This window comes from Corvus hawaiiensis, chromosome Z (assembly GCF_020740725.1).
Source record: "Corvus hawaiiensis isolate bCorHaw1 chromosome Z, bCorHaw1.pri.cur, whole genome shotgun sequence".
Lineage (NCBI taxonomy): Eukaryota > Metazoa > Chordata > Aves > Passeriformes > Corvidae > Corvus > Corvus hawaiiensis.
In genome coordinates this window covers 5,119,434-5,137,171 of record NC_063255.1, presented here as the reverse complement: position 1 = coordinate 5,137,171, position 17,738 = coordinate 5,119,434, and the positions used below count along the sequence as shown (strand labels likewise).

Here is a 17,738-nt window from a genome sequence, read left to right as displayed (position 1 = left end):
TCCTTTGTGTTCCAGCTGGCTGGGGAAAGGTTCTGTTGGCTTTTTTCTTGTTCTTTTCCCCTTCCCTCCTCCTTGCCTCCCTGCCTCCCTTCCCTCCTCACTGGTCGGGGGAGCCTGCGGGGGCGGCCCCGGCGGGCCCGCGGGGTGGCCCCGGCTGGTCCGAGCCCACGTGTCTGTTCCCTGTCCAGGAATTTGTTGTATTTTTGGGGGGGGGGGGGGGGGGGTTTATGCTGTTCTACCCTGTTTTGTTTGTGTGTTAATAAACAGTTTGGTTTCTTTTCCCACTTTCACTTCTTGTGACTCATTTGTCTTATTGACCGAGGAAAAGGGGAGGCCCTTTTCCCTTCGGAGGAGACACTCACTCTGGCTTGTTTCCTCCTGAAGTTTTGTCTTCAAAACCGAGACAGGGAGAAAGAGGGCAGGAGAGGGAAAATGTTAAATATTTCTGAAGTATCTTGTTTTTTGATGGAAGCAGTAAAGCAGTATCCTTGTTGTCAATTCGTTGACAACTTTGTTTCAGAATATCTATGCATCTTAAAGACTGTGGAGAAGTTCAATATTTAGGTGTGTTCTTTAATCTTGGTATTAGAGATTTCTGCCTGCAGCTCTCAATGCACTGCAAGGCAGCCACACCCACTGAGCTGTGCCCAGAAGCCTTTTCCTCATCGTTTGTAGTCTGCATTGGTGCCATCCTTTGCTGTGGTTAAGGAAGGTCAACAAATACAAGTTTTGAGGTCAGTAGACACCCAAGTGTTGCAGAAACTAAGAAGGGAGTTCCCCACAGCTGGACAGTGCAGGGTTGTGATTTAGTATGGTGAGACACAAGTCGTGTGGTTTCGATATTTAAGAATTAAAGTTGCTTGTGTGACATCTTAATGTAAAGACATGGGGGTCACGTCTTAGCTGCTCACAACAGAAAGGAGTGAGTCAGAATACTAATTAGGTTAACTGAGCAACTTTGCAATAATGGAAATCTCTGAGTGTCTTTATTTCTGAGAGCTTGCATTTTGGAGATTTAATTGATAAAGCGTAGTAGAGTAACTTTTTGATTTTACTACCAGTAGATTTAGGAACCTACTAGTCTGTGATATACAAAGAAATGAAATTGTTTGGTTATAGAGTTTATAAGTATCACAGCTTGTGTTTTCAGTAGTTGCAAACTCTGTGTATCAAACACTTGTATTACAGTGTTACAAATTACAAGCTATACAATTCTAAAGGTCAGCATCAAAAAGTGGTCTTTCTTCTTTCCTTTCAGTGGCGTAAGGGTAAATGCTTTCACGTAGAAATTTTTGTATAAACTTACTGGCAGGTATTACAATAGTTTCACCTGGTGCTTTTAGTGGCAGCAAAATACTCTCAAATCAATAAGCACTCAAATAGGTATTTAAGTACTTGATGATTAGGTACTTACATACTGTGAAAGCACACAGAGCTCAGTTTTTTCTCTTTAGTCTACAATTTAGTTAAGATGGAACTGTGGAACTAGAACAGGGAAAAGTGTCAAGTGTGGACTCTTTCATTGCTTTTTGTGTATACATTTGCTCTTTCTAACGTGAAAAGAGACCACACAAAGTCTGAGAGTTGAGTAGAAAAGTAAAAAAAAAAATAATGGGTTAGTCCTTATTCCCAGCTGTTACACTTTAAATCTTTTTTCTGCTCAAATTAGCTTTGAAAGTGTATCAGGTATTGCTGCATTTCCTTGGGTATGTGAAGGCTTTTTTAAGTTTTTTAACCACCTACACCACTCTGAGCTCACCAAAATCACCTGAAGTATGGGGTTTTTTTCCAGATCAGTGTTACTGGGAAGCACCTTAACTAACGGGTGCGCACACACAGGCCAGCTTAAAGAAACAAATTGTTGGAAAGAGCTTTGAAAGTAACCTAACAACATAAAGCTAGGGGGTAATCACAAAAAAAAAAAAAAAAAAAAAAAAAAAAAAAAAAAAAAAAAATCATCTGTTGAATGGTAAATGATTTTACATTGCTAGTATTAATCAACTAAATTATTGCTTACTAATATGTGTTATTTAACATTGTTTAAAAAAGTACCAATTACATTTGAAATACTTGTTTGTCTTAGAACTCTAACCAAATAAACTAAACATTCTTTTATTTCTGTATAAAGATGCCATTTTGCAAACTTCAGATATAAAAAGCTGTAGAAGTGCATACTAACCTGAATAACCATGAAACTTAAGTTCCTATAAACATTAGTAGAGCATTCTTTCAATCTTTTTTTAAAAAATCGTATTACTACTTATGCTTGCAATTTATTTCCTATTTTTTACTTCAATGCCTTTTAAATAAATTTTAAATGTAATGTTAAATAACATATGTTATACATTTATAAAGATATGTGAAAAAACACACTAGAAATTTACTGTAAGTATAAACACAAAAGTAAAGAAAAATACAACTGATAAACATAAAAAATCCTATTGTAGTCATATATCGGTTTCAAGTTAATGAGTCAGAAATGTTTAGAAGCTTGTTTCTAAACTAGTTTGCACTACTTTTTGAGATATTTAATTTTAAGTATCTCCCTTTGAACCTTCACAAATTAGGAAACAAGTGTGAAAATGTGGCAAGATTTCTTTCGGCCTATTAACTGCCTAGCAGCTTCTTAAGGACTCTAAGGTTGAAATGGTATTGTAATAATTAATCTAAATCATCAAGGATGAGGCATATCCTCTGTTGTTTTAGAACTGAGATGACAGTTTTCAATTCAAGATGTATAGTCCTATCGTATTATAGATACAGAGTTGTCTTTAAGCCCTCAAGTAATATTTTCTTTTTCTTTCTCATAGTAGAAGTAAGGCATGGTTTGCTTGTGGGGTAAGGTATTCAAATTCAGTTAGCTTATCTGAGTGAAAGCTTAAACTTTCAAGTTGGTAAAGAGTGGTAACATACATTTTTGGAACTCATTGCTGCAATATTTATCTGGTACATAATATTGGCATTTTGAAGCACTGGAACATTCTGTGACAGCATTTTCAGCTTTTAAGTTCAATGTATCATGCATCTCTCCCAGGCCAGGTGATGTTCTTGTTCTTTTGTCTCAGAATAGATTTTTATTCCATCTCAAATTAATTCTTTAGGATTAGTTAAAGCTGAATCCCAGGAGTCAAGTAGGAACTTCAGTATTGTTTTATAAAAACATGAATATAATATCTGGGTGCGGAAGATGGTTGCCAGATCCCAGGCCTATGGTTGCATTCTCAGCTGGGCAGCAGTGCCCCTAGGTGCACCCTCTGGTGCTGTGGAGTAGTGTCCCTTGTCATGTTGGTGTCTGTGCCATCACAGCCCTTTAGGTTGCTAATATCTGAGATCTGAGGGAGAAGAGTCCCTGTTGCCACTTCACCCCGTTATGTCAACTTGACTGCCTCATCTCGCAGGACTTAGCTTTGCCATGAGGTTATTTTTGAAGTACAAAACTTCCTGTTAGATGCAGCTCCATGATGGAACAGAAAACATGTTCTGTTTTGGCACTCTGTCAGACTCTACTGTTCTGTATATTTATTTCAGTCTTTGTTACTTATTTCATTTCCTTGAGTTTTTGGCATTGCTCTTGAATGTAGCAGGCTGCACTTAGCAGACATCCCCACAAATTGTTTCTTGTTCAGGGTCTTGCTGTAGTCACTTGTCCTGTTGTATTGAGATTGCTTCCTCTTTTTTCAAGGAAGACCTCCTTCTCTTTGTCAAGATCCCCATTAACTTGCCTGGGGGACTGTCAGACTGCCAGTATCCCACAGATGGTGTTCTGGGAAGTCTACGTCAAGTTTTGACCCTATTCTCTGGTATTTCTGCATGCACACACATACACACACCCCTGCCACACCAGCTCCTTTTTTTTTCTTGAGCTTTCCCAACAGTATTTCTAGTTTTCTTCCTTAAAGCTCTATTGTAACCCATAAAGAGTAGCACTTCCCCTGTTGGATGACCCAAGAGGCTTTTTTGAACAAAACACCAGTATTCAGCATGTCTACTGATTTTTGCAAAGGGGGCTGGAGCTCCTTCTTTTTCTACCCAGATTTCCAACAACACCATCAATTTCAGAGCCATGTTGGTATGTTTAGAGGGGCACCACCTCCACCTTCTTGCTGTGTCTGAAATATTAGGACCTCTGTTCGGTCATATCTTGCGCAGATGTCAACTTTGCAAGAGTTTTTGTGTAATTACTATATAGGTGTGAACAAGCAATTTACCTACAGCAGAAATGTATTTGTTGTGTTCTTTTGACATATCTTCATCCCAGTTTTTCATCTGACTCTCTATATGTGAGACTCCTGTTAGCAAAAGGACCAGGTGGGGTTGTATACATATACACACACTTCTCTTAAAATAGGCAGTCTTGTAGTACAAGTGCAACTTCAGATGCTACTTTTGTAATTTATATGATAAAATGAGCAACACATAAATTGTAGAATGAAGAATAACATTTAAGGCTCTTTGCATGTTTGTAGGATATGCACATTAGTGAATTGGGTAATACATCTCAAGGACTTTAGCTAACTTTCTTCAGAAGTTGCGCTGTTGGGTTGACTGTGGTTGATATAGATGAGTGTTCTTCCCTAACCTCCACAATAAAAGGCAAACATAGTAAAATAGTAGTACCAGTATTCTTTAATCCTTCAAGTACAGTACAATATTAGCTGTAACTGTGTACAGACCTCACCTCTTGTATAAGACTGAATTTTCTTTGCAAATGTCTCACCTGTATTGCTTTTGTAAAATTCATTAAAATCTACTGAAACCCAAAAATAGCCTTAGTACCCTGAGAATGTATGTGCAGCTAGTTTAGTAATTGCATTTATTCTGGAAATAGTGGAGATGGTAAATGAGTTTTTGCAAAGGATTTGTAATTGAAATGTAGTGAATCATCCAAACCAGTCCATAACACCGCTGTGTTGGGTCATATTGCAGAATGGATGTTCTTCACAGCTGTGTCTTTCTTTTCATTTTATTTACAATTCATACCCTTGCTGTAATTTACCCATTTCTCCTCCCTTTATGACTGCCTTTTTGTTTATCTTTCTGCATTACATTTTTATTTAAGAGTACAAGTTATTGTGCTATTTCTACCTGCTTGCTAAACTCCCTGTATACATGCTAAGTTCCCATTTTAAGCTGTTTTTCATATATTTACAAAATAAATTCAGCACTTCATTCTTGGATTTATTCACATTTTGACAGGAATTGGTAGAAAAGTGTTTCTTGAATCTGATAGACCGAAAGAAACCAAAAGAACAGTTGGGAGAAAGCTTCTTCATGGCAGACCACTGAGCTTCCATCAGCTCTCCAAGGAACTGTCATTTCTACTACTATCATTTGCACTTGTGTTCCCAAAAGAATGTAATGCTGCATGATTCTTGTAGGCTTATTGTAGACTCATTTACAAAACAATGATTCTTTGTAAAGACATGGTATGTGTTGGGCTTCACAGATGAGGAGGAAGACATAAGGCTTTCCAAGTGAGCAGGGAGTGGGAACTGGTGGCACTGCATCCTGCTGCCAGATTGAGAGAGCTCAGGGACTACGATGACAGTGGGTATTTAGCAGAGGGATTTGTCTGTCCGTTGAAGGAAATTGTTTCTCAAACAAATGTTATTTAATTTAACTTCCACAGTCTAAGATACAGCAGGTTTTCAAAACGTAAGATTTGTGTGAAGGTATATAAACTCCATGGCCACTGATCCCAGAGGAAGTTACTGACTTTGTCAGCTGGCAGTTCTTTCGAGAAGTGAAAAGGGACTGTGATGTTTGTAGTGTATGTGAGTCTTTCTTTGACAGTACATGTTCCCAAAAATGGAAGCAATTGCCCTGGCAAGTCTAAAGAAATGTCTTTTCCTTTGAAAAGAAAATAGTACTTGCAGACAACTCTGAAAAGCCAAATGTATTGTTGTTAAGATGTAAATACAAATAGCAAAATTTAACCACAATTTTTGACCATGAATGCCTGGTACTTACAGCTTTTTTGGACTTGCTCAGTCAGCACTGAACAAGTTTAATATTGCTTCATCCTGCATTGCTGTAAAACTGGAAATCACTGATCCTGGTTCATTTGAGGTTAATGGAAATCAGAACTATAGAACATCTGTGGCCTTGCCACTCTTAAAAGTTGAAATGTGTTTCTGTTATGATTTTATAAAGCAGAAAGCATTTTTGATGATTTCAAATGTATTAATTATTGGAGAAAATATAACTACATCTGTAAGTGTTAGATGTTAGGTACAAATACTTAACTTTTTTGTATTTCAGAATACTGTATTGATTTATTTAAAATATTTAGGTCTTTCCTAAGGTGAAGATAATTATTGCAGAAACATTGTAATTCTGACCACGAGGTAACATGAAGATAGTCATCAGTGAACAGACTCCCTCAGCTAAAAATCTATGCAAAGGAAGGATAGTGGCTTTCATAAATTAATACTTACCTTTAAAAGGGTTGCCTTTTCACTGTCTTCACAACAAACGTATTTCCCTTCTTCAGTGGAGATGAAAACTTTGGATCTTGTTCTGACAGTGATGGGCTGTTCCTGCAGCCTGTGGCTAAGTAAATCTACATTTGTTAGTGCTGGAGTAGTTCTTCCTCTGCTTTGTATGAAGAACTGCTCATAGTTCAGTTGCTTTGGTAATTTAATTACTGCTTCACATTTAGCAAAAACTGCAGTTTATTTGGTGGTTAACAAACAGGAATGAAATGGGTGACCTATTCTGTGAGTATTGTAAGATACTGCAGAAAAAAATTTTAGAAACCTTTGTTTGGAGTAGGTGAAGTTTATGTTGTGTTGCTGACAATTAATTAATAGTCTGTTAGTGAATGAAGTACAATATAATCTCTTCAAAGCACATAACACTTAAGTAAAAAGGTATGGTTTAAAAATGTTTCTTTCATCATGAAGTTTAAAGCACTGCTAGGCAACTGGAATTCAGGCCATTTGCCTTGAATTCACAAAGGTTGCATGTTCAGTCTGTGCATTTAAAAACCAGAATCTTAGTGGAGTGTTTCTTCGATGGACTCTTACCATACAGACATTGCAAATCAGCAAGCCAAAAGAGTCCTGGTCCTGAGTTCTCATGAACATCTGATATTCATTCAGTTTGAATGGGGATTGTTACTTTAACATAGTAGTGTGTGAGAGGGAGATCCCATTTGCATCTGCTGACTGCAAAACATGCTAATACTTTATAGCTGGCAGGGGCTCATGTTCAGGTAGCTCAGTTCAGGTACCAAAACCATCCGTTTCCCTGTTGCTGGTCCATATTCTGCTCTCACTGATTATATGTGCTGTAGTGTAGGAATCCAGAGTGCCGAGAATATTTCTCTGCCTTTTTTTAAGGGTTCTTACCCCCCTGAACAACACTGTTTTAGCTTCAAACCTTGGAAAAAATTACCAACAGTCAGACAACAACTAGAAAACACAGTGGTGTGAATTAGGTGATAGACTACTGTGTAAGATTTTCACAGAGTGAAAAATTTAGAGGTTTTGGGCTTCTCTTTATAGTAGATAGATAAGAGTAAAAAATATCAAAATGGAGGATTGTTGTTGTTCTCTAAACCTTCTTCTTCTACTACTACTCCGTATTCTGCAGTAAAAGTAGTTTGGAATGATTGGATAGAAAATTCCGCAGTTCCTGTCAGTGTTACTGAATAATTGGTAGGAAAGTGAAAATAATGTACGTTTTAAGTAACTGTTGGTTAAAATATCTTTAAAAGGCTGTGTAAATCTTGATAAAGAGTCAGAAGAAGCTCTCACTCCTGCTTTTCTGTGCTCTATGATGTACCTGGGTCACGCTAGTGGCTCTGTTCCTCTGATAAGACTTAATAAACAACTATCTGGAAGCATTGAAACTCAAGGAAAAGTCTCGGTTTATCTTTGAAGCTCCTTGCAAGAACTTTCAGCAAATTCTCTCCCATCAGGAGAGATTTGATTTACGGCACGGTAAAGTGTCACTGTAGTTTGTTTAGCTGTACACATTATACAAATTTGTGTGAGGGTTAACAGGAAATATTTTTCAAATAACGGTTTTGTAAACAGTGGAAATCAATCTAGGGCTGCTGAAGATCTTTAGAATAGTGTGTATACTTCTGTTTTTAGAAATTGATATCAGAATAGTAATAATTTGGTTATAGAACCCCACAATTTTGGGATTCATTATTTATTTTCATCTGGAAGGTTCTTCCATGGCTTTCTCTAACTGTAAATACATGTATGTCATATTTAGTGACTGCAGTGGAATAACTAGGATATTTTGCCCAGAGAAGGACTCTTCCTTAGAAGTTACTGAAATATAAAAATATTAATTTTATAACATCTATGCTTATCTACTGTTAACCATGGGTTTTGTTGTGCAAATACAGCCTAATTTCTAGGCTCCTTAGTCTAAAGATAACGCTGTAGAAATTTAGAAACTGATTCATTACACCATTGGCTACCCTGTTATGTTTCACTGTGTATTTCCTTTGCTGGCTTTGGCTATGCCCTTCTTATGCCAGCAGGCTGCAAAACTTCTGCTAAACACTTTTGTTTTCAGGCTTTTATTCAAATCTGCTTCAGTCATGACACATTGGTTTTTGGATAGGCTGGGACTGACAGGTTTAGAGAAAATATGTGAAGTAAGAAAGTATATAAATGTAACATATGTAAATACTGTATCACTTGCTGAGCGATCTGTCAATTAGTTAGGCTTCTTGGCCATTTTGCTTGCTTGAAAACTCCTGCAAAACTGAAAATCTTGGCTACTTTGGTGTTCAGTGTAAACAATGTTGTAGCGGATATTCTATGTGAACATTCTGTACATCTGGTAAATTCTTTCTGAAGTGACCTGCTTTTTGTTTTAAGACACAATTGGATATACTGTGTTACATATATAATCCCAACTCGAAGCATTAATGGTTCTTCAGTGTTTCTAACATCCAGTGGTCACATGAAAATGAGGTTAATTTTAATTTTAAAACTGTCCTTGGTTGGTGATATTTTTAATTGCTTCATATGTATGCTCTTACAAGTGAAGTTTTGTGCATTGCTGCAGCAAAGACCCCAGTATTTGTTTGAAAACACGGGAATTAATTAATATGAAGCAAAACAGTCAATAAAGTCGATCTTTAGTACAAAAAAACCCCACTTCCCTGAACTGTAAAAGGTTTTAATTACATCTAAAGAGGCCTCAGTGCAATCTTCACTTTACAAAAGGCTATGTAAATTATTTGTCAGTGGTGGTCTGCCAAAAAAAACCTAGGGGACAAGGCAAATCAGACAGTTGAAGTTAATTAGTGTCATGTGTGCATCACACGTGCAGAGAGGCTTAAAAGCCACCATCAGTACACAAAATAACACATCTGGGAAAGAATTTCTGAGTTTGGCTCTACAGTATGATTTGACTGTGGGATCTGGAGAATGAATTTTTATGGAAGTTTTATGAAAGCTTGCAGCAGAATAAGAAGTGGAATATTTTGTTAAATAGTATCAGTCAGAAGTTGTGGTGGCAGTTAGAAATAAAACACTTCCTCATTATTCTTTCTTATGGCAGTTTATTCAGATGGTGTAATACTCAAATTATGGACGGTTTTTTAAAAGGTGCTGTTCTAACAGTAAAGTCTAGTAACTTTACAACATTGGAGAAGAGAGTTTGTTCTGAGACTTGTATAGGAACAGCCCTAATTAGATACCTGTTCAGCTTTTCTGGAAATCTTCTGTATGGGAAGAAAGTAATTCTGTAGTTTTGCTTTGCTTTGTAGATAAAGAGTTTAAGAAATTAAATCATCAATGATATTGTTGAAAAAAATTATATTAAAGCAAGATATGAACTATAATTTCCTCAGCATGTAGGAATTGTATAGTTATAAAACAAGTATCTAGCATACAGCTTTCAACACTGATTAAAAGTATCTAATTTTAAGGATGAAGGCATGCTACACACTATTCTTTGCCTGATGGCATGTCTTGAAAGAATGAAAATGTTTCATTGCTTAAAAATTAAAATATAAAGCTAAAGAAGATACTTAGAAAAGGAATTTCAGATTCTATACAAGTTCTTATTTTAGTGTATTAAATAATAATGAATAATAGAGTGGACTTTAGCTACTAATGGTTCTAAGTCTCAACTGGTATCAGTTTCAAAGTAACTTCAGTTGAAATACTTGTTAAAAGCATACTGAAGGAATGACATTAATCACTTCATTATGAAATGAAATGTTTTATGCAGATATCCTTTGTGTTTCCTCAAAATGTCAAATTTCTCCGTGTCGGCACCCCAGGAAGAGAAAAAGCTGGTAGAAAGAGCCTAGGGAATATTGTTAAGTTTTTCCCTATGAGGGATGGGAACCTTGCATATATTTCTAGTACCTGCTAATTTAAAAAGCAAATTAAGATATTCCTTCTCTACACAGTAGCATAATATCTGACAGTCAGTCTGCTGTGCACCACCTTACTGTTCGATCTTTTGAATTCTTCTTCTTTGGTAGTAGTAAAATCAGAATGCGGGATGTAGATTTAGGTTCCCCACAGTGGCTCCCCTTTCAGTATACTGAATGTTCCCTGTCAGATTCCAACCTACTGGCTCTGGGTTTTTAACAAAGAAAATACTTAGTTTATAGGCAGTTGTGAAAAATCTCACAAGCATGAGGCAGTTGCCAGTGACTGGAGACGCTGTGGCCTGACTGCTTTGCAAACCTAGCCAGTGATCTTTGAGTGCTGTTTTTCGTCATCAATAATACAAGTCAACTATAGAACATGGAAACTTTTTTTGAAATTACTGGAATATAACATCTCAAGTTGACATCTAGATGGTAATAATTTTCTCAGTATTTTAATCTTTCATTTTTGTCCTGTATATATCATTGCACTCATGTGAATAAATACAGTTCTTTCAAAATAATAAGGTGAGTAGCCATTATAAATTCATTTGAAAATCTATACTATATAATACATATTATATTAAAAATATAATGTATCATATATAATATAGAATATAGAACATATATACATGCCTTTTTCTTTATTTTTTTCTGCTATAGGGCAGATTGTACCAGAAAGAAGATTTGTAGAAGCAGTTAATCGTGAAGCATATCAGTATCAAATTGGTGACTTTCCTGCAGAATGGGAAGGTAAATATTTTGGGTTTATTTCAAGATAATTTTGCCATTGAATGTAGACGCTGTATTTTTAATGAAAGCCTGACTATGTGAACAAGTTGTTTGTTATCTTTCATTTTAATTAAGGCAGGCTTTTATTTAAATGCATAACAATGATGAATTCTTAAAGTAACCTCTTTAAAAATAGGATAAGTTTTGCTTGAGAAGTCGGTACTTAATAAAAATAAAACCTATGTGGACATGACTTATTCCTATTAAATGTGAAAATATTTGTGCCTGTGGAGGATCTGATTGAATAACCAGCATGAAATGCATTGAATAACACAGAACTTCTTATTGTTCCTTCAGTGCAATATTAATACGTAGGTCAGTTGAGTTATTGGTGGCACAGTGATGGGGCTTGCTTTTTTTATGGTTTTTTGGTTTCCTATATTGGAAACAGGGTGTCCAACTCTCTACTAGATTGTATGAGGGCTCTCTCTAGTAGAGAGTTGGACACCCTGTTAATAATTACCCAATTTATCCCGCTACTTCTGATCAAATTCTTGTCTGAAAATTTGGGATACAATAAAAATTTTAGGGAAGTTAGAGCATTTCCTTAGGATTAACTGATCAGCTCTTGAAGAAAAAGAAATGAGAGGAGTGTATGTCAGTCTTTGAGGTTGGTAGGTGCTTGAGCCAAGTATGGGGCTAAATGTGTGTAGCAAGTTCGGTTTCTAACCGGGTGGAAACACCAATTTAGTGTTGTGGTTTGGTCCAAAATACTCATTACTGTTTACCTTCTGTGAGATAAGAATTAGGAGAAAAGCAAAGCAGGCACAAAACTTGAAAAATATAAAGAAGTTTATTAACAGACCTAAAAGAAGAAAGAGGGAAAAAAGAAATCATACTACACCTTCAGAACACTTCTTCTCCCCCCCACCTTTCTCCCTTTTCCCACTGACAATGCAAAAAGACAACCGTTAAGATGTTCAGTCTGTTTACCACTTCCATAATAACCTTGTTCAGTCCATTTAGGAAGAGGAGTCTCCCTTGCCCATGCTATGAAAACATTGTCACAACGAGACAGCTGCCCGGGTTGGTTCTCTGCTCGCATGTGAGTCCCTTCCCCCGACTTGCAGCTTTTCCCACAACTGCTTTCCAGGATCCACTCTTGAATTACTGGGGTACAATTTTAAGGTTGAGCCATTCAGAAACAAAAGTTCTCTTCACCCATCTCTGGGAGCATTTCATCTCTAAAAAGAGAGGCCCTCCTCCTTCCCTGGGAGCAAAGGGTCCTCCTTGTCTTCATCTCTAGGACTATCTCTGGGAGCATCTCTAGGAACAGAGGTCTTCTCCCTTTCCATGTGGAGTAAAAGTCCTCATCGCTTCCATCACTCCCTGTTCAAACTTCTCATCAAATTACAGCTGCTTCAGCACCTGCCTATCTCAGCGCAGGTGCTTTTGCTGACAAGTACAAGTTGAGCGCTCCACCCCCCCATGCCTTCATGAAATTACAATGGGTTCTCAGATATATCACAGCTTTACAACAGAATTTCAGCTTTAAGCATCTCCTCTTTCTCCTCCCGCAGGTCTTCAGCTCTTCACAGCACTAAAAGGGTTAATCTCACCTCGGCCTTGCAGCTGGAATGTCACTTATTGCTGTTGGTCACATGATCTCTGCCAGGCAGCGGTGCAGCTTTTGGCTGAATCTTGGCTGCACTGGAGAGGGGGAGCCGGGCTGCTCTGACTGCCCACAGCAGGGTTCTGGGGGTTCCACAGGTGGAACAGGGCCCATTGGCTCCAGGATGGCCGTGGCCCGGCCTGGCCTGACCCAAGCAGGGCCTGGGCTGGGCCCACCGGCCCCTGCACGGGGCTCGCAGCCACCTGTCCCAGCACCGGAAACGAGAGAGAGCTCTGCCCGGGCTTTGTCCATTCTTAAATATGGACCACAGAGGCGGTCACAATTTTAAGTGGTTTAAAGAATTGTCCATATTCAGACTGGCCAGCTGATAGGTTCTGTCAGGTCATAGAGGAGCTGTAAGAACCCCTTTGCAAGAACATCACTTCCGGGACTATGCTTTGCTAACCCATGACAATGTGACTTAAAATCCAGTGTAGAGGGATTCCTAGTGGAACAGGGGCATATGATACCCCTGAAAGATTGGACAGCCCAGGGTTGCTGAGGAAAAACCCCTGAACTGGCCCCTGGTTTCAGGCAAGCCTCGAAAGCACCTGGCTGCAGGCAGCCCTGAAAGTCCTTGGCAAAGCAATACACTGGCCGGCTCCCCTGCGGATTAGAGGCCGTCTAGAGAGACTGGGCGTGAATCTTTGCAAAAGTATATATAAGCTTGTATAGTTAAACAATAAAGGGGAGAATGATGCTCGAATCGTATCGGTGTATGTGTTGTTACTCCGGCCAGCTCTCCAGCACTCGGACCCCTAGAAATCTAGGACTCTGAAGCATAAGCAAGGATTCCCTGAAACAGTACATAGAAGCTACCCATCACTCAACTTGCTTTTTGGAGAGAAAGATACCTTGACATCTCCCAGAAGTTGGTAGGTTTAAAGCAAACAGATTTTAAGCAGTATGTATTTAAGCTCTGGAATTCCTTGTTGTTGAATGATTGTGCTTGCAGGAAGTTTGCATGAGTTCAAAAAGAGATTAAAAGTATTGGTGGAAGAAAAATTGTTTTTATACATAGGTATTACTGTGGTTTAATTTGTCAGTCAGCTGCAAATTAATTGAGTCTACAACATGTTTTGAGGAAATGTCTTGGTATACTTGCTTTACCTCATTCTCTTCCCATTAGGCCTCATGCTCTTCTCTGAGAGAGATGGTACTGAGCAAAGAGAAAACTTCAGACCCGTCATATCCCTTCATAGAATCAGTAGAGAAATAGAAAATGTTCTCATCTTGTATTTTATCATTGTCATTACACGAAATCCTAGGATTTTTGCTGTGATCAACTGAGGCTAGTATTAACAGCTGAAAGCTTCTGAAAGGTGTTTCAACACTATTGGCAGTGTTTGCCAGCTATGGCAAAACCACAGTATCAACATTTTCTGTCTTTACTGCTGCAGTACCCACAGTGGGTTAGCAAGTGTTACCCTAGTTGTTCCTGGTTCTTTGTCAGTCCAAGGTAGCCATCTTCTGAAGGAGAACAGCTACCTGATAAGCTTGTCCTGTAAATCATCTGGTGCTTGAATAGAGATCTGTTTATCCAATTTTCTGAAGGTCTTCTTCCTCATCCAAAAGTTCTCTAGCCACCAGTGCTCATCTTAATTCTCTGTGGCTGTCATGCAAACACTGCATCACAGACACTGAGAAACATATATGAAGCTTCAGGTAACTGCTTTGCTGTGAATGAATTCTCATCCAGGACAATTTTTAATAGTCTCTGTCTGCACTTGTGTCTTGGTTTGAGAGACAGGTGTCTGCCAAGGAAGGCAGGAGCCTCTCTTGAAATGAAAAATGCAACTCCCTTCCCTCCAAATTATTATAGTTTTGAAATTAAGGGGCTTTCAGGCAAAGATACGAGGAATAGGAACAACAGTTCTTTACTAATATATATGTGTATATATATATATATGTATATATACACACATATATATATATATATATGTATATAAAAAACAAGGCAAACAAACAGCAATAACTATGGCAGTAACAGCAAACAATCACAAACCCAGTCCCAGCCTTCTCGGCTGTCAGGCCCTTTCCCCTCGGGTGCAGTTCTGCTCGCAGCCGGCAGGGGCGCTGGCGGCTCCCGGTGAGCAGGGCAGGTGCGATGGTTCCCCCGCGGCTGCAGGGGGCGCTCCGGAGCGAGCTCGGGGAGCACGCGGCACTGGTGCCCTGGGATCCCGGGAAGGGATGGGACAAAGGCTTCACAAACCGCTGGGCAGCTGATCCCGGTGTCCGGCCGGACCCTCGGGAACAGCAGGCTGGAATGGCAGGAATGAGCACAAATCCTGGGTGGCAGATGAGATGTATCAAACTCCAGAGCTGCAGCGGGAACCCTGGGAGGTCTGTGCAGGCAGAGGGTGCAGGGCTACAGAGCAGCAAAGACTCAAAGCAGCAGCAGGGGCAGGGTGGCCTCAGCCGGGCTCCCAGCAGGGCGGGGAAAGGCTGGCTTGGCAGTCCCGGGGTTTTCCCTGAGGCACCTGAGCAGATGGTGAAAAGGTCCCTCTTTTAGTGAGTAGGGTGTTAAATAGGGTCCCAGTGTAACAGCCGCTCCAACGAGCAAGCTCCACTCACAGCAGAAGGAGGGCAACCAAAAGCAGAAGCCTGCAGTGCTGAGGACATCCATCCACAACTATGGCAGCCTCTCTCCCTCTGAACGCCGAGAACACCAGCCCACCAGAAGCTGCAGCCAACCCCCTTTTTGCCAGTTCAAATCTCGTGGCATCCCCCCACCTTACACGAGAAAACCCCAGGTGAAAGAGAGTAGCCAGTTGGACCCCTCCCTCTGTGGCCAGGTCTTTTGTTTTCTCCCAAGCACCCAGCAACTTGTCACCCCAGAAACATATATGGGGCAAATTCCACAAGAGAAAAAGAAAACAGAAGGAGAACTCCCAAGACCCCAACAACTTGGCTGGAATTAACAGGAAACAACATGGACAGTCAGACTGTCTCACATGGGTATGGACTAATTATGCTTGCACAAATGGTCTTAGACTGAGTTCAATTCAAGCAAATTGCTATCCAAACCCATTGCTTCGTACTGCTGGGATCTATGTAGCACTAAAAAGACTGCTAGATCTCTCTTCAGAAATGTAGCACAAATCCCTGTGATTTGTGGTGCCTGTGAGGTTGCAGCTTTTTGGGAGTTTACATGTGATGAGACCTTGAAGTCAAATATCACGTACCCTCATGGGAATATGGACTTGCCTAAAAAGCTGCAGCTGCCAGACCTAAGATAGGCTTTTCAAATCAAGGCATCCTGTTCAGGTTTGGTTTAGAGAAGAAACGATGAACTGGCCATTCCTGTTTTTATGAACTATGTTTACAGTTTTATTGCTTAACTTCCTCATCTTTGTTACTATGAGGTTTTTTCTTTGTGATTTTGTCAGCAAATACAAAGAATTCACAGAGGAAAGGAAAATTTGCAGTTTGCAGATTGAGTACTAGTCTTTTCCTCTAGTCCTGGTTTTGGCCAAGGATGGCATTAATTTTTTGCAAAGGCCAGGAGAGGGTGTGGCTGAGGGGGTGTGGCCAGAATCCAGATGTTATACAATACCACCTCAGATCAATGCTGGGAGTAGGGGAAGGGGATTCTGGCTTCTGAGAAAAAGGGTGTGGCTTCTGGTTCAGAAAAAACATGGCTGTGGTCATCTCACATCACCCTCAGTGAGCATTTTCCACATAAATTACCGTCTCTTTTGTATGCTTTTGTTATTAGTATTAATATATGTTTGTTTCCTTATCTCACAACTGTTTCCAGTCAATTGTTATCTCACTCCATAATCTTTGTCTTTTGTGCCTCCCATCCTCTACCCCAGCCACCCTCAGTGGGGAAGGGTGGAAAAGGAGGCAAGAAGGGGCAAGCGGATGACAGTGTGGTTTGGGGAGCTTTTGTGTGAGAACCAAATTGGGCAGTACCATTCCTCAACCACAACAGTACTGCATTTCTCTAGAAAGATGAGAATCATGCATGCTTTTTTCCCCAGTGCAGAATGGGTGTGTAGTGTATGCTTCTGAGAGGTAAAGGTGGGAATTCCAGAAAAAAGGCTAACCTGTACTTTTTTGTCCAATGCTAGTCTAACCTTTGGAAATGGTTTTGTAGGTGTAGAATTTTAAAAAGCCAAAACTTGTACTTCTGCTGTGGGTATAGAAGCTGTTTGAAGAACTGTTATATCTTTGCTACATATTGGGGTGTGAGTTAGAGATGTAGGATGCTCTGAATTTCAATTCATCACTACTTCTTTTTTGCCTCTTCTAGAAGGAAAAATTCTCAATGAGTTAAAAATGAGAAGGAATGGAAAGTGTAGGTAGTTCAAATAATACTACAGAAGCCAGTTATGTGAGTAAGAACAGTTTAATTCAAGATTTTTAGCCACTCTTTGCTGAAAGGCTCATCACATTTCTGTCCCAATTTTTTCCTCCTTAGGATTGGTCTAGAAGTTTCCCAGGCCCAAAGGACCTCTGCTGAACTTTCTATCTTCTGTCCAGACTCTTGAAATTTTCATTACATTCTTTCTGTGGGTGTTCATGTTATAATTTGTGCTATTATGGATGCTGATCATTCCAGCAAATAGACTGAGACTTTGCAGAAGGAAATACTTGCTGTTTCCTCTGAACAGTAAAAGATGAATATAAGGTTAGAAGCTTATTTAATATTTCTTACTTTATTTGCGCTTTGCTCTTGGAATCTGTTGGGCACAAGCTTACACCTCCAGGGGCCTCCTCTCCAAACCCTGTGTATGTACTTTGACATCCATGGCCTCTGCTTAAGTTTTGGCTGGCTCTCCTTTCTATCCCTCTCAGGGTTTTCACTTTTAGAACTGTGCCGAAGAGTCTGTTTCCTCTTCTTTTCTTGGGACCTGTAGAGAGGTGCTTTTACCTGTCTTTGTTCTGCCAGGACTCAGGTTTTTTTACTTGTGGACAATTCTTAATGGCCACCTAATTTAAAAGCAGTCATCCCAGCACCCTTCCTCTTTC

General features: G+C 39.4%; 1 protein-coding gene across 1 annotated transcript in view; it reads left to right on the top strand.

Moving 5' to 3' along the window:
• Positions 1-17,738, top strand: part of NDUFAF2 (NADH:ubiquinone oxidoreductase complex assembly factor 2) — a 64,056-nt gene that overhangs the window by 27,319 nt on the left and 18,999 nt on the right. Inside the window, exon 2 of the mRNA XM_048291421.1 lies at positions 11,021-11,110. Coding sequence (XP_048147378.1) covers positions 11,021-11,110 — 90 coding nt within the window. The remainder of the gene's footprint in view (positions 1-11,020; positions 11,111-17,738) is intronic.